Here is a 24030-nt window from a genome sequence, read left to right as displayed (position 1 = left end):
ACAAGGCTGAGTTAAACAATGTAATTTGTAATTTATTCTTTTCTTTATGTGTTTTTTTATTTAATAATGAGAACATAATCATTGATGGAATTTTAATTGTTGTTAGGGTTTGAATGCTATTCTGGATCACCGAGCTGAAGTCTTTATTCCGGAGCTGGGTTGCACCTTTAAGTGTCCCTCATCTTTTAGAGTTTTTGCATGTCAAAATCCTTCGCATCAAGGTGGTGGCAGAAAAGGCCTTCCAAAATCCTTTCTCAACCGTTTCACTAAGGTATGTTTGTTTAAGCATCATTGTTGCTGTGGATGTATAAACTATGTAAAACAGATGATGGTTTAACTTGAAATGCAAGATATTAACAATTATTTATTTCCTTGTCATTGGTTTCAGGTTTATGTGGATGAGTTAGCTGAGGGTGACTATCTTTTCATCTGTAGTTCGCTTTATCCATCAATCCCCAGGTCCATACTAATAAAACTGATATCATTTAACAAACGATTGCATGAAGAGACAATGTTGTATCACAAATTTGCTCAGGATGGCTCACCTTGGGAGTTTAATCTACGTGATGTGATTCGGTCATGTCAGATCATACAAGGTTTTCTATATTCTTTCTTTAAATTTGATTGATTATTTTGAACTTTATGCATGTATAGATTCGTACTATGCTGGTTTCTTAAGATATGGTTTTGTTTGATTTAGGTGCAGTGGAGAACTTGAGAGATTATTCCTTCCTCAACATTCTTTATATTCAAAGAATGCGTACAGAAGTTGACCGCAGAGAGGTCATACAGCTCTTTGAGCAGGTTTTTGAGGTGAAGTCATTTATAAATCCTTACCCACGGGTTCAGCTTAATTCCCAGTACTTAATTGTGGGGAACACTGCCATTAAAAGGAACCTTTTTCAATCATCTAAAATTTCAAGCAGTCAGCTTAAAGTTATGCCTGAAATTCGTCAATGTTTAGAAGCTGCTGCACATTGTATTCAGCATCAATGGCTGTCCATTTTGATTGGTCAATCATCATCTGGTAAGACTTCGTTGATAAGGTTACTTGCTCAGCTTACTGGCAATGTACTAAATGAATTAAATCTTTCGGCTGCAACTGATATATCTGAGTTACTTGGATGCTTTGAGCAATATGATGCTTCCCGAAATTTTCGATTTGTTGTTGATCAAGTTGAGTGCTATGTTAAGGAGTATTATAGTTTGCAATTGGAGTCCTCGAAGGAAGCATCTATTAGTGAAAGAAATGATCAGTTAATAGCCAAATGTATTGCTTTAAAAAGCATGGATTGTAACTTTTTATCAGGCTCTACTGAGCATGCAGAGAAGGGGAAGAGAATCACCGATTCCCTGAGTTTGTTAGTTGAGATCATTGAACAACTAAAGGATCTTAAGAAAAATGATCTACCTCTGTCATGGTCGATCAGGGATCTTGATAGAGCCATGAAGACAATTTTAAAGTTGCAAGAGGATTATCAGAAAAGGTCTTTTTCTGCGAAGTTTGAATGGGTTATGGGACCTCTGATAAAAGCTATTGAACGTGGAGAATGGATTGTTCTAGAGAATGCAAATCTTTGTAATCCCACGGTATGTGACAAGTTAAATTAATAACACATTCTTATGATATTTTGTTGTTATGTCTCTATCTGATGACCAATTTGATTCTATTAATTTTCTATTTATCAGGTCATCTAATTTTTCTTCTTATTTTTGACTGAAATGATAGAAATCTAATTTTTCTTCTTAATTATGAAATATAGGTTCTTGATAGACTCAACTCTTTAGTGGAGCCTTCTGGATCAATTACACTTAATGAGTGTGGAATTGTTGATGGAAAACCAGTGGTTCTTCATCCACACCCTAATTTTCGGATGTTCCTCACAGTTAACCCAAACTATGGTGAAGTTTCCCGAGCAATGCGAAATAGAGGAGTTGAGATATTTATGATGCAGCCATACTGGTTACTAGATGAAGGAAGTGGTTACAGTTCTGTACAGATTGAATTAAAAGATGTGGAGAGATTTCTTATTCTTTCTGGTATTCCTGGAGGTAGATTGGTTGAATCAATGGCCAAATCGCATGTCTTCGCTAGGAACGAAGGTTCAAGACTTAATATCAGCATTACGTATCTTGAGCTGTCACATTGGGTGCAGTTATTCCATCAGCTTCTAATGAATGGTAATCAGCCTTTGTGGAGTCTTCATGTGAGTTGGGAGCATACATATCTTTCTTCTTTTGGTGAAGCTGAAGGGGGAAATATAATAGGCCATGCTAAAAGCACTTATTTATCAGTTATAGAGTTGTCGGATTCATCACTAGCTTTTACTTTGTGTTTGCCTGGAGGATGGCCAATGCCATTGAAAGTAATGGATTTTGTATGGTACTCAAAAGAAACTTGTGTGAAACAAAATTGCATGTATCTGGAGTTCCTGGGGGCTCAGTTTGCATCATTTGAATCAGGAATTTTTAGTGGCCATAAAAGTGCTTACTTGATAAATGTGAAGAAGTTAGAACAGAAAATGTTTCCCAAGTCTTCAAATTCAACTGTTTCAAACTTTGGGAAAACGGAATTAGCATTGGCTAATAAGATGCTGGAATTTGCTGCCAACTGGGCCATTGAACAAGCCACGGAAAATGATCTAGAGCTTTATCTTCTCTGGTTTAACTGGTTTAGTGCTCAATTGCAACCCTTCTGCCAGTTTTTCAGTTCTTTTCTGATGTTAATCAAGCGGGTAATGGATCATCCTGTTTGGAAATACATTTCTCAGCGACACTGTGAGGTTGCATCTCTTCACCAAGTAGATTTTGGCTTGCTGCCCATACCAATGTTGTCATTAGAATTAGTTAATTTAATGGCATCAAAGGACATGGCTGAATCATGCAGCTTATTTTTAAGTAATGCCATTAACTGCCTAGGTCCATTAAGAGTTAGCTGTCAGCAATGGAATGCTCAGAGCAGCCATGAACATAGTGATGAAGCTCAGGGTTCTGTATTGAAATCTCTGCGAGTAATTGAAGAGGAAATTCTTCATAAGTTTGTTGATTCATCATACATGTTTATGGAATCTCCTTCTTTTGCTGTGCTGATTCAATTATACACTGACCTTCTCGAAGATCACATACTTTTCTGGAATGGTGTTAACTCTGACCCAACTACATCGTCAAATGTTGAGCAGTTGCGAATTTCTTGGCGTTCTTTGATGAAGGATGTCACAAAATTGAAGGAAAAATTGAGTGATGTCTGCCCAGAAGCAGCTGAGATTGTGCTGGTAAGCTGACCACAATAATGTTGCATTTTGTGTTTGTGTCTTGTTATTCATTTCTTTTAGCCAGATCCTGTAATGCACTTTGGGCTTGATTACTCTTTTGTTCATGATAGAGGGAGAGCAAGAATCTGGAGAATTTCGCTAATTTATTTCATAAAGAGCATCAACTTTCATTACTTTGTGAGAAGTCCTTGCTTTGGATTCATGGGGGTCATCCATTCTTGCCACCTTCTGCTAATTTATTTCATAAACAACATCAACTTTCAGTGCTTTGTGAGGTACTTTGGCCAACAAATTCAAACTCACGGGTGCAAGGTATGGCATTCTTATTTACTGTGTATTAGGTTGCTGTGACTGTTAAGTTGTTGAAATCTACTTATCAAAAAAGAAAAGAAGTTGACAATTCTTTCAAATTATTGAAGTGAATTTTTCTCCCTTTGTTGAATATGTTTGCTGTAGCAGTGAATAGAAGTCTGATTGAGGTTGTTGCATCATCAAATCCCGAACTTCGTTTTCTTGCAATGCAAGGTAGAATTTTCAGATTCTTTTATGACCATATTCCTTTGACATAATATTGGGATAATATTCGAATATGCTAGTCTTGTAGTTTTAAGTTTCATAAAGTTTAATGTAATGCTTGTTTGGTAATGTGTTATTTATTATTTGTTATGTTTTAGCCTATGATTTGGGACTTGTTCACATACTTGAGTGATTTTTCTTAATATTATATATGTTGAAGCCACATGTATGAGGGGAATTGATTGGCTAGGATTTATTGGGTTTACTATATTATTTAGTCTTTGTTATCAACATTAGAGTTCTCTTTACCTTTTGGTTGCTTGTCTTTCTTATGATTTTTCTCCGTTTCATTAGTCTTCCTGAGGTTACTTTTATGCCTACCTTCTCTTCTACTACTCGAAATGTAGTCCAACTTCTTTTTCTACTCTTCTTCTTTTACCAATGGTTTATTAGAAAAGTTCAAAACTTCAGTGGCTGGTACTAATTTCCGATGATTTGTTTTATAATCCCCTAGTTGGCTTGCATTAACCTTATTGTGATTCTACTTATCTTACTGGAAGGGGCTGTTGCGGGAAATTCTGGTATGGTTAAGTAATCAAGTTCCTTAAAGTTATCTTGCTAGATACTTTTCTCCGTTTCTTTTTCGTTATTCTTGATAATGATAAAACTTCGGATTTCATACCAAAAAAGGGGATGAATAAGAATTTTCTGCAGATTTAATTGGCCAAATTTGTCTATGACATTCTATTTCCTGGTTGTTTCTTGCTGGTTGCATACCTTATTTATTGTTAGTTATCAAAGATTCAAAGCTCTCTTTTGGGAATGGACAAAATTTAGCTACAAAATTAGTTGCAGCCTAAGACTATAACTTTAATAAAATAAATATTACTACATATTTTGGAAATCTAACCGTTGAATTATATGTTCTTTACATACTTAATATATATGTCAAATTTTGTGTTAATTGTATATTATTTACTATGTGATCTATAAACTTATATTTTATGCATAATTTTAAACTACAAAAACTTGCAATTTAAACAATTTATTGATGACATAGCTATTGATCTTTAATTTTCTAGAAATTTTGCAAGCATGGAGGATATAAGAAAAAGATGTAATCCAATGGTGAATTTGTCAAAATTCACCTCCAATAAAAAGATATTGAGTAAGGTTATAGTTTTAGGCTACATCCAATTTTGTAGCTAAAATTTGTCCTTTGAGAATCGATTTCAATGTAGGAGGGGAAGGATTTTCTATGCAAAACAGAATTTTGGTTTGTATTTAAGACATGGGCTGACAAGTTGTACCATTGCCGCTATAAAGGAAATGTGGTTAATCTTTAAAATAATAATGTTGTGGCTATTCTGTTTTTGACTTGTTCTTGATCTTACTAGATAATTTTGTTACATTTGTTATATACTTTTACATTTTATTCTATTTTATATACTACTCTTTGATTCTACAATGCAAATGTGATTTCTTTTTCAATTCCATGATTATGCAGGTGTTTCCATGTCATTATATATTATGGGCAGATGTAATGATGTTGAAGATGATGTCCCTGTTGTTCAGCAGTTGGAGGAGATGCATCAGGTATGTCCTTTACATTCTCTACAGTTACTGCTATGGATTTCTTTTCCCTTGTTTGGGGAATAATTTTTTCCACTTGCAGATGCTTTCGGAAAGATTTAAACAAGAAAAACACAAATTGGAGGCAAATTTAGGTTTTAGTGAGCATATAAGTTCTGAGGCAAATTCAGCTGCTTGTTGTATCTTCTGCCCTGAAATATTGTGTAGGAAGTCCGGGTTTGATAGCTGGCAGGACACTCTTCCTTTAATTGACAGAACGAGTCTTTTCCTTGATATAATGTTACTTCAGAAGCTCTCATCTTTCCTCTTGCTTGATCCCAAAAGATTACAGCTGGTATGATCAATTAAATAACAACATTCTTGGTATGATGTTAGTACTTGGCTGCTGAATGTAATAGAATTGTATCCTATAATGGAAGTTCACCTCCATATCACTAAATTTAGTAGATAATAATGTTTTCTACTCTGGTTGCTTTTAGATGGACCAATTCATAGACTTTTGAAGTCAAGAGAATCATATATCATAATTGCAATGTCCTAAGTTTGGTCATGAGTATATTTTTGGCCCTAGTTCAACTTAAAATATGGCTTCTCTAACCGTACATTTGCATTTCAATGATATTTGATTGTAGATTGTATTTTGTATTCAATGATATTTGATTGAATGATTTTAATTTAAATAGTTCAATTGGTACTAAAATTTTTTTCGTCTTCCATAGGATTTTATTTATTACATTATGATAAATTACTAGTTAATCCCAAAAGCTTAAGCTGTGAAAAAGGGTTATCATTTTAACAGTATTCCAAAAAATTCAAATTCATTTTGTTTGAAGTATGTGGTTAAATGATTAAATATACCATATCACAATGTCTTAAGCTTTTGGGACAATTGATTATTTAAATTGGTATCCGAGCTAGAGGTCCTGAGTTCGATCCTTGTCTCCTCCACTCTACCTCTCATTTGAAATCCCATGTGTTGGGCCTCACCTATAAAAGGGTGTTTGAGTCCACACGTGAGGGGGGATGTTAGAATTATGTGGTTAAATGAATAAATCCACCATTTCCTAATAGCTTAAGATTTTGGGAGAATCGGTAATTTAACACTTTTTTATATGTATTTTTGTGCTCTTCATTTATTTTTTTGCTAGTTACAGTAAATAGTTCCACGTGTTCGTTATATTATTTAATATGTTATTTTTTTGCTTTTCATTAATGACAGGATTTGGGTACTGTAACCAACCTGCTGGAGTCTGGCTTGAAATATTCCTTGACATTCTCATCAAGACCTCCCCAAATGTTTTTACCACATCAAAAGATCTTGTGGACAATGGATGCATGGACTTCAATGGATGCAGGTCAGTGCAGTATTATCTCTATGGGTTAAGCCTGTTACATTATCCATACGCTTATCTTTGTACTTATTTTTAATGCAGTGAATGGGAAAATTGCCAGTTTTGTTCTTGAAATGTGGTTTAGGTGGCATCAGTCTCTTTGGATCCATCAGCCTGTTTTTATCAAGGTATGTATCATTTTGAGTGTGACTCTGTGTCTATATGTGTGCGTGTGGGTCTGCGTGTTTTATGTTTTTTATTTTTTGACTGAGGAGACTTGTGGTTTTGTGGTCTTCTGATTGACATGCAGAACTTCTCAAAGATTGGTGATTATGATATTCCACTACCTGATATGCTTGTACAGCCTGTGAATACAGCAACAGTCTTCCAGATTCTGTAAGATGATATATATATTGCTTGATAGCCATTTGAATTTGTAAAACTGTTTTATCATATTTCAATTGATTAGCTATATGGCTCTTTATTCAACGAAAAGAATAAAGTACAACAATTAGAAACTTGGTATTCTGTTGTCTGGATTGTACATTTTTTCATCATTTACTAAATTACCGTATTTTAGAGGTTTGTTATTTTTGACCATTTATTATTATGTAATGATGCTGGTGAAGTCTTCTTTTTGATGTCACACTTGCATATCTCATTTCTCTCTCTTCAAACTTTTGTGCTCAATGTAGGCAAGGTGCATCTGCTATCCGTGAATATGATGTGCGATGTCTGAAGCTTAGAGTTGCTTCTTGTAACCTCTGGAACAGCTCTGTGACTGGGACAAAATTTCATCATATTCTTTTGTCTATGGCTCGTTCTCTTTTCCACCAGGTAGCTCATGTAGCAAATTGGATATGCTTTTATTATTTCTGCTAGTATTCATGGAATTCATTCTTAATGTTACTCTTCTTCTTCCAGATTATATATGCACATAAAAAGTCTTTTGATTCAAATGATTTTGCAACAATCAAGTCCAATCTTTGTGCATTATCGGAGAATTCAGTTAAGGTATGCTTTTTCTGAAGTTTCTATATCTTTAATAATCTTTTGAAAAATGAGTGTTTCCAAAAGACTGGTCTTACCATTCGCATGGTTACTTTCCATATTTTCAGTTTACATTCTTTTTTTTAATTTTATTATTATTATTATTATTTATTTATTTAATGGCGCCATTTGTTTCAACTTAAAACATTTTTCAAAAAATGTTTTCCTCATTTTCAGGTATTTTGAACAGAAATGTTTTACGCCTCTTATTTATTGCTATTGCACTCATATTTTGATTGTGCATATTATTTAATGATTGACTTTTTAAAAAAGAAGAAATTGGTTTAAGTGTGCTTTAGGTTATTTTTCAGTTGTTCTGTATTAATACTTTTATGTGGTGTATCAAACTTTTTATTTCATATCTATATAAAAAACGTAGAGGAAGACCAAAAATCATATTAGTAGAAGTAATAAAATAGGACATGTCAATTAGGGGAGTAACTCAGAATTTGACTTTAGATAGAGTAGAATGGAGGCAAAGAAGACATATTAACTAATATGTTGGGGATCCATAGCCGACCCCAAAATTTTGGGACTATGGCGTGAATGAAATGCTAGAAGTTTTGAGGACCAAAGAAAGGAGTATTCCAGAACTAAAGATGTTTTTTCTTACTTCTCTTTCTTCATTGGGGTTTTATCCTTTTTCTTCTCTTTTAGATTTCAGTGATCATTGTACTCTACACCATGATTGATGGTCTCTAGTATATGTCCTGTATTCATTTTTTTTTTTCCTCAATAAATTATGTTATTTATCATATATATATATATATATATATATATATGAAAATTTGTGATTTTTCAGACGTTTCAAATACCAGAAAATGTTTCCCAAAGTATAAGAACACAACCAAATACCAGAAAACAAACAGTTTTCCTTTAAGATGTTTTTGAAAACATTTTCGACATAAAACATTTTTGTGCTTGTAATTCTTTTAACTCTCTGTGCTCATCATTGTGAACATGAAGTATTTCCCATTTTCAATAAAACTTTCTACTTAAAAAAAATTTATGCTGAAATTATCGGAGCCTTAACCTTACAAACTCATACCTAGACTTTAAAATCGCAGTTTTTGTTTCCATTAGACTTCACATGTGGGTCCCATAGAATAGAACTTGAATAGAAATTTATGAAGTAATAAAAAACTAATCTTTCATGGCTGCATCATGTCCATCCCTTTATCCATCTCTTTCTTTGGTGACAGCAGGAAGACCTCCAGCAAATGAGTTCCCTTATTCTCTCATCAAGCCATGGCAGATTGAAGGAGTCGGTGCAAAAGTACATTGAACCACTGCTAAAAGATCTCTATCTTCACTGTGAATCTACTGGTGATTAAATTTCTATTGATCATTTTGTGCTGTGTTTAGAATTACAAGATTTTTCTTGGGTATCAATTTTATTTATAGGATTTTGTCAACGGATGCCCCAAGGACATTTGTTAGTGAACCATTTTAGGAAAGTTTTATGGGAAACTAAAAAAAAAACATCTTATTTTTTAACAGCTTTTTTCTATTTCCCGTAAAAGTGGTGTTAAAACTTTTCTAAAATAGTTCATTAACAAATGCCCTAAGGGCACTTGTTACCGGACCCCTATTTATAAAGTGCTAGTAATATTAATTGTATTTATTTTGGTTCCAAGCAAAATTTGTTTTTCTGTTAAATTTAGTTTATTTATTTTTATTTTAATTTTTCAATCCTTTTTTCTTTCTTAGACTTCCACTATATTCTTGGTTGTGCATGGTTACGGATTGGGGGATTACGTTTTCATCTCTTGCTTAGCTCTGATGATCTAGATCCGGCCATGAAGTACTATTGGAAGAATTCACAGTTGGCTGAGAAGATAGCATCCCTTAAGCTTGAAATCCAGGTATCTTTCTTGTATTATTTAACCAGCCTAAGTGTTTTGTAATGGTCTTTCATGCCTCAGGGCTCTTTTGTTGTTTTACAATGTTTAATTTTTTATGGGCTTTATTGTGAAATTTATGCACCTCAAATGCAATGTCAAAGATAGAATCGCTGTCCACATCTAAAGCTCTTCAAGCACCTCTCCTCAAATTTATTTCTTCACAACTATTACTTTTAGCTGCGTATTTGCATGTGTTTGTTGTTATCTATGGTTCTTTTGTTATTAAGTATCTTAATTTGAACCACAAGTTGAGTGCACAAGTTCTGAAGTCAATCTGACATGTTTAGTTTTAATTAATTTCATTTCTCTTTGTAAGATCATAAACTCAAAACTTGTAATATATGCGAATGAATTTGCATGCTCATGTGCAGGCAGAAGTTTGTAGTTGAGCTTTTCTTTGAAGCCAAACGATGTGATAAGTTTAAAGATTTTAATATATGGGTTGTTGTAGGTGCGACAAGAGTGTGGCTACTTAGCAGGACACTTTTCTACAAGAGAAGATGATAATAGAAGAACACTGGCTTTAGAAAATCTTGAAGTGGAGCTTAGAAGGGTGCAAAGAAAGGTTTAATCAGTTTCACTTCTATTCTTGTATTACTATTTTCGTTGGCAGATGAAATAAACTAATTCATAGTATACGATAATATTGATACTTTGTTTGTGTTTGAGGAAATCAAATGTTTGTGGCGATTGTGAGTATGAATGATACCTTTTTGATAAGTAATAAAGTCTTACTAATATCAAAAACTCAAATCACCCAAGTATACAAGGAGTATACAAGGGGAGATTATTAAGTATCAAATCACTAACCGAATATGGAGGATGACAATGTAAAACAGACATCCAATCCAATAAAGTTCTAAAGAAAAATATTAGTTTACCAAGGCTGGACATGCTTCTTGTCAGTTCTTGTCTTTTATCTGATGACAAAAGTTTCTTCATGTTCTCAGATTGTGTTCCGCTCTGATCCCGGGAAATTTATGAAGTTAAAACATGATTGCAAAGAATTTTTCAAAAAATGTGATGGGCTTCTTAAATGTATTACACCTTTGGAGGTTATGGTGAGTAATATTGAAGCCATGGGCTTACCACAGATTGTTGATCAAGTGTGCAACTGGCAGGTACAAATAATTATGCATGATTAGATAGTTAGGAATGTATTTTGTATGATAGCAATTCATTTCTTTTCCATTCCACATTGCTGTTGCATTTTAAATTATTATTCCTATTTCACATGTTTCTATCTTGGTTTATCAGGACACAGCAACCTGTTTTGTTGGCCGATTATCAGAGGAATATGCTGAATATGTTGATGTAGTTCAACCAGTTCAAGTTGCAGTTTATGAAATGAAATTGGGCTCATCGCTGGTTCTGGCAAGTGTCTTCCAGAAAGATTTGCTGAGGATGGTTGAGCTGGACGATATGGATCTCATTATGGTATTTTTTCTGTTTTATTTTAGATTTATTTTTTCTTTTGGATGTTTTAAACATATCATTGGCTGACTTGGAGGGTATTGCAGGGAACTATCTATTCATTCATGAGATTTCCCCGTGGATTTCCATCCAAGTTGATTTCTGTTAACTTGAGCAGCACACAGCCTCAGCTTCTTTCCTATGACATAGATATTCCCACAATCTTCTCTGCTGCTGATATGACCTTGCTAGAAAAGTTGGTTACATTCTCAAATGGTGTTGCTGTTGATAAGGTGTTCTGCACTTCATTTAATTCTTTCTTAATAGATAAAATTGTTTCATTTGATGTCTCCATCATAACGTCTTCTTCTTTGACAGTTCATCTATTTGGAGCATTTCATCTATTTTACTATTATGTAGTATCAAATTGACGTGTTTATGCAATGTATTTGCTTTCCCATTTGGAACAGGTCTCTGTTATGCAACTTAAAGCGTCTCTTCATCAAAATGTTCTTGTCCGTGTTGCACATCATGTAGCTAATGCTCAATTGATGGATAAAGAGTCCTTTAAGGTCAGAGTCTATTTTAATTGCAACTAATAGAAAGGAATTTGCTTACACAATTATTTTCTAATAAAAAATATATGTTCTGAATCAGCTTTTGCATAAAATATTTAAAGAATTTTCCAACCTTTGGGTGAGCATGAAAATTCAAGCAAAAACCAAAAAGGACTATGATTCTCAGCAGTACAAGTTCAAGCCTCGTGCATTTCAGATTGAGAGGATTATTGAAGTTGATATATCAACACTTGGCAAGTCAATGGGAAATGATAGTTTTTCAGAATGGAAGGCATTGCTTTCTGAAGAAAAGTTGACTACAATGGTAGTAATTTCATAAAATTTATATGCAAATCTATGCAAGTATTTGCATATTGTAAATTTATCATATTTTAGTATTTGGTGGTCATAAAATCCTTTCATCCTTTTTAGGAGACTTCTAAGGAACAAGAAGCTTTGGAGGAAGAATGGGATGTAATAGAGGAGTCCATCCTGAACAACATGGTCGACATTCACAATCATTTATTTGGTTCAAATAATCTTGTTGCTGTAAGTTTTATTAGAAATTTTGTTTGAGAATACTTAATATATTGGTCAATCTGCGAGATGTCACCTTGTGCTCCTGAATTTTTATTTATTTATTTATTTATTTTTTATAGAAGAAGTATGAATTTCAACAGATATGGTATTTCTTGAAATTATGATTGCAAGTTTTGAGTCCAAAAAAAAAAAAAAAAATAATAATAATAATAGCATAGAAATTTATTCTGTATTTATTTATAACTTGTTTAACAGAATATGATTTTGTATAACTAGTTCATTCCTTTAACTTTTTCACTACAAATTGATGTCTCAGAAGAATGTTTTAGTGGTTTTTGTGTATTGCTAATGTAAAACCGCTGGGAGATAGCTTAGTATTAATTGAAGTCAGTGACGTATTTATATTTCATTGTGGTTGTATATGTCTTGGTACACAAGGTTATGGCTTCAATGCACCCTATTCTTGGGTTTGTGTTTGTGTCTATTAAACAAGATGCTACAAGCTGTCACTAATATATTGTTTGTTCAATTCAGCTTGAAACTTTCCAAATATCTGATGCAGAGAGATTGCTTTCCTTTACTGACTCCTATAGATTGGGAGTAGGGATGATTAAAGGTGATTTAGTTGAATTTTCTAATTTTCTGAATGAATATTTGGTATATTGTGCCATGGAGAGAGCATTCATTACCTTTTCTTCTTTACCCCCAGGTTTTGGAAGTTTATTTTTGTCCAGTTTAGATGCTAAACTTGTGCCAGAGCACTTATTACGTCTTTGTTTGGAGCATGAGCAGACAATTGCATCTTGTAGATCTGCTTGCAAATACAATTTTTACAAGGTTTTGCGAACTTCTTTGGTTGCTTGTTATTGCAATGTTTTCTTTTTATCTGATCATCTTCTAACTGAATTACCATCCCTTTTCTAGGATTCAAATGCTCCTCTAATGGCTAAAATGGTGAAACTGCTTTCTCCTATTCAACAGCAGATTCTTTCCCTCTTGAATGAATGGGAGGATCATCATGGCCTCCAAAGTATCATGGGTGTAATTAAGATGCTCGTGAATATTCCTTTCAGCACCCCATTGGCTAAGGTAGTGATATGACTATTTTACAGTCTCTTCAGGACTGCTTGATGGATGGCTTTGGATGATGCAAGAAGTGATTAAAGTAGTTTTAGTGGACAGAATAGGTCCAATAACACTAGTGCACCTTTAACCTAGCATCGTATGTGTCACTTAGTTGCACAGAACACTGAGTATTAAATCTGTGAATTAAATTGATAGATTGTTATTTAATTTATTTGTTAAATTTAATCTTGAATTTTGAAATCCGTCTCATGGAACCTTAACTTCTGTCTATCTGCATGTCTGTGTTTGTATGAACGAGTTGATTATCCATCAATACTAAACCTTATCCCCTCCAATGAGTGCATAAGTATGTGATTTTTCTTGTTTGCAGGCTCTTTCTGGATTACAATTTCTACTTCACAGGGTCCAGGCATTACATGAAAATGGCTCAAAATTCTCCCTAGCTGGTTAGAACTTGCTTCCACTAAGCACTTTTCCTTGGGTCTTGCTGTTGTTATTAACGTTTTATGGTTTTCTTTAAATGGTTATAGATCAATTGGAGCCTATTCTTGATCTGATGTCATCATGGAAAAAGTTGGAATTTGGATCTTGGCCTGCCCTGCTTGATGAAGTGCAGGATCAGTATGAGATTAATGCTGCGAAGGTAAGCCATAGTTATTCATATTTGTGAAGACTCAATATAATTGCAGTGCAATTGTTGAGCGTAAAATTTGTTAACCTCTAAAGAGGACGAGGGTAAATAACAGCAGTAAGAGTTAATAGTTAATACTATTCCTTGCCCACAAAAAAGTGTGAATACTTTAGCCATTTTATAATGAGGAAAACTACTGTTGAAGTAAACAATTTTCTTTTGTTTTTTCCTCTGGGTGAATTTAGTTTGTGTACAATCATGGCATAATGAACTATGCTTCAGTGCAATCAAGCAAGTACAGGTTCGCTGATCCTGTTAGAGAAGTGAACAATATGTAACATCGGAAGATAAACTCCTGTTCTTGTGATTAATTCCAATGTTTAAGCTTTCACAGTGTATGCATTAAAACAGCTTATAGAATACTTAAGTGATATAACATAAGCTTGCAGAATGGCTAAAATGTCCTTTTCGTCTTTAATCTTGAACCTCTGTGTTATCTTTTGCTTAACTAATTTAATTTTTTGTCTTTTTACTGTTGCAGTTATGGTGTCCTCTATATACAATTCTTCAACCCAGAGATTCTGTTGATACAGTTGGATATGACCTATCTACCATCCAAAGGCATGTTCTAATTAAGTTTCTAGCCTGAATTCATTTTGAAATTACTTTATTAGGTATATGGAATAATTTTGTAATTTACAATTGGGACTTGCAGTTTGGAGGAATTCATTAACACATCCAGCATTGGTGAATTTAGGAAACGTCTTCAACTTCTTTTTGCTTTCCTTGGTCAATTTGAAACTGGTAGATGCCTGAATATTTATTCATGGTGAGTTGTGAATAATGTGGCTTTGTTGTCTTTCACTTTTTAGATTTAAAGAAAAATCATGTAGGAGATCAACTGACTTTTCCCCAATACATTTCTGTGAAAGTTAACATGTCATCTCTAAGACTCAAACACTTCCTTTTGTTTGAGGGAATGGGGGAGAAAGTGGAAAAAAAGACACAATTTCCTTTTATTATTTAGAAGGAAAAAGAGGAGAAAGAAAATGTAGATGGAAAGTTTCTATGGGTCCCACCAATTTTTATTTATTTTTTATTTCCCCTCCAAATCCATAAAATGAATTTTATACCCTTGGAAATTTTTTTTAATGTGAAATTACTTTTATATTGTTATAAGTAATTATTAATTTAAAATTTAGGTGGATAAAACAGTAAAATAATCTTTTTTCCCCCCTTTCATTTTCCTTTCCTTTCCCTCACTCTTTTTTCTTCTCTACCCCCCTTCCGTGCAACCAAACATAGTGTAATGGTCATAGTGCCCATTATATGTTCTTTGTTGGTAATTATTGTTTATATATGGTATACTAATTGTTAATTGATTATGCCAGCCCTTCTGATATGGAAAATCTGAAGATCTTGTACAATGTATTTGGATTTTATGTGCAATTCTTACCAACGTGAGTTCTTTTCTCTTGTTATATATTTAAATATTTTTTTTAATTAACAAAGATCTATGGACTCATTTTGGTTGGTAATAATGTGTTTTTACTCCAGCATCTTGGAGCACATAAAAACTATTAGAAGAAATATTGAGGTAGAGCTAAAAGAACTTCTGAAACTATGTGGATGGGAGCGTTCAGAAAGCTTGCTGTCAATTAAAAACTCAAAAAGTACCCGGAATAAGCTCAGGGATCTTATAGAGAAGTACAATGTAAGTAACATGTGGTCTATTGGTTTATCACTGATGCTATGAGATGAGCTTTTGTTGGATTGGTAATAGTCAACAGTGGACTGTTCACATGAGTAGAACCCTACAAAATTTCTATTTTATTTCATTTTTTTAGCCTTCCAACTCATTCGTGTCAAATGTGATTTCTTATTTAGTGATTAATTTGTACTCGTATTTCTCAAGACACAAAATAATCTAGCCTCTTTTCTTGGAGATAATGGTAATGACATGCTCTGTTGTTTTTGTTTGTATAGGACCATCTGCAAAAACCTGTATTGCCTTTTCTTAACCAATATGCACTACAAAGGGGAACAAATGCTCAATTACTAAATGGTCAAAAGCTGCTTAATGAATTTTCAGAAAAAAATATAGGGATGTGCAATGCTCCTTTTGATCTGACAGCATTCTGTGATGAAGACAGGTTTTTGCTTTTATACATTCCTGGCATTTTGTGTGCTTAAGTTTTTCTCCAAATGCCTGATTCTGGAACTTCACCATCATTTTTCCTGGTTTAGGTTATTTTATGCTGATTGGAGAAAAAAAGTAGATCATGCTTTGCAGGAGTTGCACCTTGAGAGAGATTCTGATTTTGATACTCCTTTCTTACACTTTAAGCCTGCTGAAGGTCCCCCCCTACCTCCCTACTTATTTCTGAGTTATATTCCTTAATATCTTTTTTTCTTCCGTTAGTCTCCTACTTTGGCATTTCCAGTCTTATGAATATGTACTTTGTGCAGAGGTTGGTAGTATTTTAAGGCAATGTTCGGCCTCCCAGTCTACATGCCTCTTGTACCAGGAACAATGGAAGGATGTGTGGTGCACAATTGAAAATATATATCAAACTGTAGTGCATTGTGGTGATCTATGGAAGGACACAAACAAGAGTCTGGGGAAGAGGAGGGCCTTTTCAGAGCTTCTAAAGCTGTTAGAAAGCAGTGGCATGTCTAGGCACAAGTCTATATATATGGAGGTAATCAAAATTGGATGCTGGGATATTAGTTGTTGTAATCTATAGCTCAGATTGTTTGTGCATTATTATAAAGGCTAAATGTTGGTTTTCTTTTTCATGACTGGCACTTTATAGGGCCAACACAAATCTTGGTGGTTCCTTGAGCCATCATATGATGTACAGCATCTGCTTGTGACACAAAGTAGACTGGCTCCTGGAGCTTTGGATGTTGCCGCTGCCAGCAAATTTCAAAGTTTTCCCCATGAGACCTTGGTTGCTGAATGGAAAACCGCCAGTGAGTACTACTTTAAGAGCATAGCATCAGTGCTGCTTCTGCAACAGATTTGCCTAAACTCCCACAAGGATATTACTCGTGAACAGGTAGATCTCTAACTAAATATCAACTGAAAAGACATTTTTAGTTTGATTTCGTTTAATCAACTGATTTCTCATGCTTTATGTTCCATTGCCATATTAGGTAGTGTTGCCAACTTGATACAATTCCATTTTTCTTTGTGATATCTTACTTGACATGGGAAACCTGATTAATTTACCTATGGGGTGAATGCTAGACTTTAATGAGTTTGTACATCTAAAAATCACTGTTATTGTCTCTCTGGTCAGGCCTTGCTTGCCTGTCCAGTTTCTACACAATTATTTAAGAAACAGTTAGTTCCAAGAGTATATATAATCCTCCTGTGTTGATTTCTTGTTTTTTTTGTAGGTTGATAGGTCGGGGGCTTTTCTCAACCAGCTCATTGAGATACAGCAGAAGCAGCAGGTTGCTGTCAATGATTTTGCTAAGCAATTGAAGCGCTTGAGGGAATCTGTATCTACATTGGAAAATCTCTATCCAAATTCTCCAACCACTGATATTGAAACTGTTAGTGTGTGTCATATCAAAAATAAACATGGCACCTTGAAATGCCTGTGGCAGCAGAAGGTAAGTTTTCAGTCTGGAATGTGGCTTGGCAAGTTTGTTATAATTTTTCCGGATATTTTGTTTCACCTTTCCCTTAAGCTTAAGATATGAGAATTTTTCTTTGCAGGAACTGTTTGATGGTTTGTGTGTCATGCTGAATGAAGCATCGCTGGTGCTAAGAACATTTGAAGATACCCATTTGAACACTTGTCATGGTGTCAAAACTGCAGCAAATAGGGTTCTTGCTTTCATTGGAAAATTTGTTCCTGATTTTCAGAAATCTAAGGTGCAATATTATTGTTCCTCATTGTGTTTTTCTTTGAAGACAGTATTTCTTGGACAATGTTGATGATAATTCTGTAACAGGAAGCATTGGATTATTATCTTCTTGGCCAAAACAGATCTACAGCAACACTAGCTGGTACCTCACACTGTTATGTTATTACAAAACAAATGGAACAGTTGGTGTCTCAAAACTTCCAGGCCATAAAGAATTTTGAGGAGCATCTCTTAGCTTTCCAAAAGCAAGATGTGGATTCAAGCTCAGTTATAGAAGTTTTGTTCAGTCATTTTGAAGTGGTGTTTAGAAAGGTATCTTTTCTTGTTTTGTTTTTCCTCCTTTCTATTTGTCTTCTTCTACGCTTCTTTTGTTGCTTGAGCTCTGAGCGGGAATGTAACTAGATTGTCCAATCTTCTAATCTTCTGTCTGAAATAGAACTTATAAAGGTTACTTAAAAATTTTTGCAGGGAGAATTGATGGAGGAAGAGTATAATTCCTTGCCGTCAATCAATGAACATACTGAGGGCAATAGTTCTGGGTTTATTGAAGCCCTTAACAGTACTTTTGAACATATCACTGATGCATTGCGGAGATTAGGTTCATCAAGTTCTGGTCAAAACCTTCCAGAAGAGTCAGTGGGGAATATTACCTCTTGGGAATTTCTGTTTAACTCATTTGTAGTGGATTTAAGATTGGATCTATTATGTGATAAGCTTCTCAAAACTATGTTCTTTGCGGTAAGTTACTTGCTGCATGCTTTGATTTATTGTCAGGTCTTTCCCATTTGTAGATATATCTAATCTGGTTAATCATCTGATTGGCTGTGCTCAGGAAAAACTCCTGAATCATTCTAGCATTGATATTAGCAGTAATTCCCAAATTGGAGCACAATTTAAGCATCTACATGTCTCTGTGAACATAATTTTGAACTTTGGTGATGCACTCCTGCAGGATCTTTTAGCTATGTATAGAACGGTAAGTTTGTTGCCTCTTTGCTCAAAACTTGGCATTTCTTTTAATTTTGTGTGAAGAAACATTTTTCTTTTGAGTGTCATATTGGCCAATTTTTCTGTGCATGTGAAAAACAATAGTTCCTTTTTTCTATTGTAAATGAAGATTCAAACAATAGGATGACTCCTTTTTTTAGGTTCGAATTTTACCTGTGCAATTTTAATTTTCTGAATTATTCATGGAAGCAAACTTCAAATTTATGAAATACAATAACTAAAATCTGTATTTTTCCATGCAGGTTTCTATGGTGACCCATGTGCTTGCAAGTGTTTTTGCTTCTTTATTTTCAAAAGGATTTGGCATCTCTGCCGAAGATCAGGTGGATGATGGTACTCGTGATAGATCTGAAGATGCAAATGGAACTGGTATGGGAGAAGGTGCTGGAATGAATGATGTCAGTGATCAGATAACCGATGAAGATCAGCTAATTGGGGCATTGGATAAGGTACAGCATTGAAACATATTTGAGTTTGCATAACTTGGTATTAATGCCTTTTTCTTTCTATTTCATTAATGCTTCGATTGTCTCATTTTTTTCCATTAAATGCTTCTACAGCCAGGTGAAGAGCAAGATGCCTCAAATGAAGTCCCGAATAAGAATGAGAAGGGGATTGAGATGGAACAGGATTTTGCAGCTGATGCACAGAGCGTTAGTGAGGACTCTGCAGAAGATAACAATGATGATGATAGTGAGGACGAGCAGTTAGAGTCTGCAATGGGGGAAACCGGTGCTAACAGTGAAGCAGTTGATGAGAAACTTTGGGATAAGGATGAAGATGAACCACCCAGTAATTCAAATGAGAAGTATGAATCGGGGTCTTCTGTTAGGGATAGAGATACAAGCTCTAGGGAGCTTAGGGCCAAGGAAGACAGTGCTGCTACTACTGATGAACCTGGAGAGCTTAATGCTGATGAACCTGCAGAGCTTAATTCTGATGAACTTGACAAACAAGATGATGAGATTGGAAGTGAGGACAATCTTGCTGACAGAGAGAACATAGAAGACATGAAACTGGACAAAGAAGAAGCATTTGCTGATCCCACAGGGTTAAATCCTGATGAGTCAAATCAGTGTTCTGATGAAGATATGGACACAGATGAAAAGGAGGTTGCAGATTCTGTGGAGGGCGCAGATCCTGTGGAGAATGAGGAGTCTGATGAGAAGGGAAACCATGAGGAAGAAAATACAAATGCCACAGATGAAACTATGGGAGAGGCAGAGGCAGAACAAGTGGGTGGAAGTCCTGAAAGGGATGATCCTGGTAGAGATCATGAAGAGAATGTTGAGAAGAATTTAACCAAACCAAGTAATGATATGTTCAAGCCAGGAATTTCTGATCTTATTTCTGATCATGTGCCCAATGCAGAATCTGCAACACAACCAAAGGGTGACTCTCAGGCACCAGATTCAAGAAATATAGCGCCACAATCAAACTGGTCTAGCGGCAATGATGCTCAAAATGACTTTGCTCCTTCAAAGGGCTTACCTTCCACTAATACTACTGAAATGGATATTGAGGTTGCTGACTCATCAAATAGTGGGAGATTCACTGATGATCAACCAAAAAGTCAGTTCCCTCAACATGAACCTTCATCTACTCAAAAAACCCAAACTAATCCTTACCGGAATGTTGGGGATGCACTTGAAGAGTGGAAAGAAAGAGTCAAAGTGTCTGTTGATCTTCAAGCAGACAATAGAGAGTCACAAGATGAGATCGAGGATGCAAATGAAGATGAATATGGATTTGTATCCGAATTTGAGAAAGGGACAGCACAGGCCTTGGGACCTGCAACATCTGAGCAGGTTGACAGAAATGTCAATGGAAATAAGCTGGATGAAGATGGTCTTACGGTGCATAGGGATGACCTTGCTGATATGGAGATTGAGAAGCAAAATTCTGAAGCACCCCCTCTCAAGAGCTCTGCCTCAATGCAAAGAAGTAAGATTGAAGAGCATATGCAGCTCACAGATTTGGAGAAGTCACCTAATGAGGGATCTGAAGAGGTTCAAAGTCTTGATGATGATAATCCTGGAAGCCTTTCAGAGAGTTTGGTCTCTGTCAAGAAGTCTTACTTGAGTGAAGGCATACATCAATTCAGCAAACTTTCTGTTGATGATGAGCTGGGAAAGGCCCAAGATCCTGACGAAGTTTCCAATGATGTGAACAATAATGCTACTGCTCTTTGGAGGAGATATGAACTGCAGACAACAAGGTTATCCCAGGAATTGGCAGAACAATTGCGTCTTGTGTTAGAGCCCACTCTTGCCAGCAAGCTCCAAGGGGATTATAAAACTGGTAAGCGTATTAACATGAAGAAGGTAATTCCATACATTGCAAGTCATTACAGGAAAGATAAGATATGGCTGAGGCGGACCCGACCTAACAAACGTGATTATCAAGTTGTTATTGCTGTGGATGATTCCCGTAGTATGTCTGAGAGTTGCTGTGGTGATGTTGCCATTGAGGCTCTAGTAACTGTTTGTCGTGCCATGTCTCAACTGGAAATGGGAAACTTGGCTGTTACAAGCTTTGGAAAGAAGGGGAACATTAGGTTACTGCATGATTTTGATCAGTCGTTTACTGGAGAGGCTGGGATCAAGATGATCTCCAGCTTGACCTTCAAACAAGAGAATACCATTGCGGATGAACCGGTGGTTGATCTGTTGACGTATTTGAACAACATGTTGGATGTAGCTGTGGCAAAGGCACGACTTCCATCTGGACAGAACCCATTACAACAGCTTGTCTTGATCATTGCAGATGGTCGGTTCCATGAGAAGGAAAACTTGAAGCGCTGTGTTAGAGATGCATTGAGTCGGAAGCGTATGGTTGCATTTCTACTTCTAGATAGTCCGCAAGAGTCAATCATGGACCTCATGGAAGCATCCTTTGAGGGTGGAAGCATTAAATTTTCAAAGTATATGGATTCCTTTCCCTTCCCATATTACATTGTGCTAAGGAACATTGAAGCACTTCCTAGAACCCTTTCTGACTTACTGAGACAGTGGTTTGAGCTTATGCAGTATTGGAGGGAATAAATTTGTTGGATTGAAGAGTTCAGTGTGACACAATTTTACTTGTAAATGTGCAAAGTTTGACGGGCACTAGGTGCGGTATAATGTAGTGTTCAAAACCAGAAAAAAAAAAAAATGATGTTATAATTTTAGATGGCCTGTACCTGTACAGTATTTCAAATGCTGCTTAACAAAATTATGTTATCAATAATAAAGGTTATTTATTGTGTCAAATTGCTTGGCTATTTTCTTTGTTTTGGAGCCGGTCTTTTTTGGTAATATTGTTGGACTTGTAATGTCATTTACATTGTTATATTTTTTTGGTGATTTCGTCAAAGGGTGGACCGGAGGCTACTATGGAAGGAATCTTTGGACCCAATATAATATTCACCTCCAACGAATTCTAAGTTAAATTTTTGACACAGCAATGGGAGGGAACATTAACATTGCTATAACTGGCTTGGTCTGTCATGGCCATTTATAAAATATGGACTTGGATCATCATCGTTGCCCCTTTACCTTGCTCCTCCAGTATGAAGCTCCGTGGGCAAAGAACAAAAATATCCTCTTGCCATTGGAGGAGGAACCTTATTTTAAATCTCTGCCTTACGTTCCACCAATATATCCACAATACCGAGATATCAGCATTCGAGCTTCGTGTCATGACTTGCTCTTATGCTGCGCAGTTGCTGGTTACGATCAGCTTTCAAGCTGTTCCTTATAATGGCTTGCTTTTTTGGTGTGGTGAGGACTTCGTTGTTGGGCTCGATCCTTACAATAGTGGATGCTGTCGATGCTTTCAGATGCCCCTAGAATGGAACCCTAGCTTCGGTTTACATGCCCTTAGACTATGTAATGGTGCCTTGAGGCTATCCCAGCTTTCATACTTCACTTATGGAAACTTCTATTATGATGTTTTAAGCGTTTGGGACCTCAATGACTGTGATGAAGATGAAGGAGGAGAAGGAGGCAAATGGTGCTTAGAGCACCAACTGTGTATTAATCAAATAGTTTCGGAAAAGTCTCCTTGACTCACAAACGTTGTCAAGAAAAATCTTGATGATTTGTTAATCCTAGCATGTCATCCAAATGACCGGGATATCTTTTATTTGAGGATTAATTCTAAGGTGGTATCATGCAACTTGCGAAGAAACACACTGGAAGTGGTTCGCGATCTCCCAGACGATTGCCCTCACGCCCTCTTCAATGTCTTCGACTTTGTGCTCCCTAGTTGGCCAACTCCCATTCATTCTTCTCCCTTCCTATTATGAGTGAAGTCCGTCTATCTATTCTGCTACTTGCTAGCTTAATTGGTCTTTAAAGCTTTTTGGATATCTGTATTAATTATGGTTTGCCTAAATTAGGCTTTTGTGAATTCCCCTCAAAACTTTCAACGTAGCAAAAGCATGTATTATTTGTTATATTAATTTTCAAATTTTCATAATCTATTTTTTATGGATAGTGGTTGCTTTGTTTCTCTACAAAGAAAAAACTTAAATAAAAAAGAAAAAGAAAATTATGGATAGTGGTTGCCTTGTTTCTCTACTAAGAAAAAAAAAATTATGCCACATGCCAGTGATTTCAATTGTTGAATGTAAAACAAGTTATTGTAATTTGGAATGAGATGGATTTTGTAGCCTTATTACATGGACTTCTTTTGTTTGCCTAGCTATCGTTATAAGTAACTAGTTGTAAACTGGACATGCTACGCATGAAAACAAACCTGTATGTTAGTAAACTAAAATAATTTTTTTAAAATCTTAAATTGATTATGAAATTATATCATTACAAAAATTACTCAAGTTTTTATGTTAAAATTTGATTAAAAAAAAAAAAAACCATTGTTTGAATGTACAATGGGCTTGCAAAAATCTGCCAAATGTTTTTAGATATTGCGAAGAAAAAAAAATCAAAAAAAAAAAAATTTAGACATTCAAACATTCGAACTTTTGAAATGCCAAAAATATCAAAGAATAAGAAAAATCACTGCCTAAAAATTATTGAAAAAAATATATACACACCTCTGTGTGTGTGACTACATAATAGAGAAAAATAAAAGAAATAAGTGTTATCTTATAAAAAAAAAATTTAATTCATAGCTATAGCCATTGAAATTTGCCAAATAGTTTCAAATATTGAAAAAAAAAAAAGAACTAAAAAATTTAGATGTTTTGGAATGAGATGGATTTTGTAGCCTTATTACATGGACTTCTTTTGTTTGCCTAGT

The 24030-nt window shown here is 35.1% G+C and overlaps 1 protein-coding gene across 8 annotated transcripts in view; it reads left to right on the top strand.

Moving 5' to 3' along the window:
- LOC115989521 (midasin) overlaps positions 1-22037 on the top strand; it is a 41045-nt gene extending 19008 nt beyond the window's left edge. For 4 of the 8 annotated variants that reach the window (XM_031113224.1, XM_031113220.1, XM_031113216.1 and 1 more), the window contains 42 exons: positions 107-271; positions 389-596; positions 701-1590; positions 1764-3272; positions 3383-3584; positions 3729-3797; positions 5296-5384; positions 5464-5715; positions 6601-6736; positions 6815-6900; positions 7023-7108; positions 7408-7549; positions 7637-7726; positions 8965-9088; positions 9473-9627; positions 10118-10231; positions 10617-10787; positions 10924-11103; positions 11187-11372; positions 11550-11651; positions 11737-11961; positions 12069-12185; positions 12711-12792; positions 12886-13013; positions 13101-13265; positions 13633-13708; positions 13793-13905; positions 14435-14514; positions 14609-14722; positions 15285-15353; positions 15451-15607; positions 15880-16046; positions 16141-16250; positions 16363-16595; positions 16710-16955; positions 17299-17517; positions 17624-17782; positions 17863-18087; positions 18244-18513; positions 18608-18751; positions 19026-19232; positions 19344-22037. In XM_031113224.1, coding sequence (XP_030969084.1) covers positions 107-271; positions 389-596; positions 701-1590; positions 1764-3272; positions 3383-3584; positions 3729-3797; positions 5296-5384; positions 5464-5715; positions 6601-6736; positions 6815-6900; positions 7023-7108; positions 7408-7549; positions 7637-7726; positions 8965-9088; positions 9473-9627; positions 10118-10231; positions 10617-10787; positions 10924-11103; positions 11187-11372; positions 11550-11651; positions 11737-11961; positions 12069-12185; positions 12711-12792; positions 12886-13013; positions 13101-13265; positions 13633-13708; positions 13793-13905; positions 14435-14514; positions 14609-14722; positions 15285-15353; positions 15451-15607; positions 15880-16046; positions 16141-16250; positions 16363-16595; positions 16710-16955; positions 17299-17517; positions 17624-17782; positions 17863-18087; positions 18244-18513; positions 18608-18751; positions 19026-19232; positions 19344-21827 — 10746 coding nt within the window. In that variant the 3' untranslated portion in view covers positions 21828-22037. The remainder of the gene's footprint in view (positions 1-106; positions 272-388; positions 597-700; positions 1591-1763; positions 3273-3382; positions 3585-3728; positions 3798-5295; positions 5385-5463; positions 5716-6600; positions 6737-6814; positions 6901-7022; positions 7109-7407; positions 7550-7636; positions 7727-8964; positions 9089-9472; positions 9628-10117; positions 10232-10616; positions 10788-10923; positions 11104-11186; positions 11373-11549; positions 11652-11736; positions 11962-12068; positions 12186-12710; positions 12793-12885; positions 13014-13100; positions 13266-13632; positions 13709-13792; positions 13906-14434; positions 14515-14608; positions 14723-15284; positions 15354-15450; positions 15608-15879; positions 16047-16140; positions 16251-16362; positions 16596-16709; positions 16956-17298; positions 17518-17623; positions 17783-17862; positions 18088-18243; positions 18514-18607; positions 18752-19025; positions 19233-19343) is intronic. The other 4 variants (XM_031113217.1, XM_031113221.1, XM_031113219.1 and 1 more) reach the window with 3 other exon arrangements.
- Positions 22038-24030: the final 1993 nt, after the last annotated feature.

Source organism: Quercus lobata, chromosome 5, assembly GCF_001633185.2.
Source record: "Quercus lobata isolate SW786 chromosome 5, ValleyOak3.0 Primary Assembly, whole genome shotgun sequence".
NCBI classification, from domain to species: domain Eukaryota; kingdom Viridiplantae; phylum Streptophyta; class Magnoliopsida; order Fagales; family Fagaceae; genus Quercus; species Quercus lobata.
The sequence above is the reverse complement of the archived record's forward strand: the minus strand, read 5'-3'. Positions and strand labels throughout refer to the sequence as shown.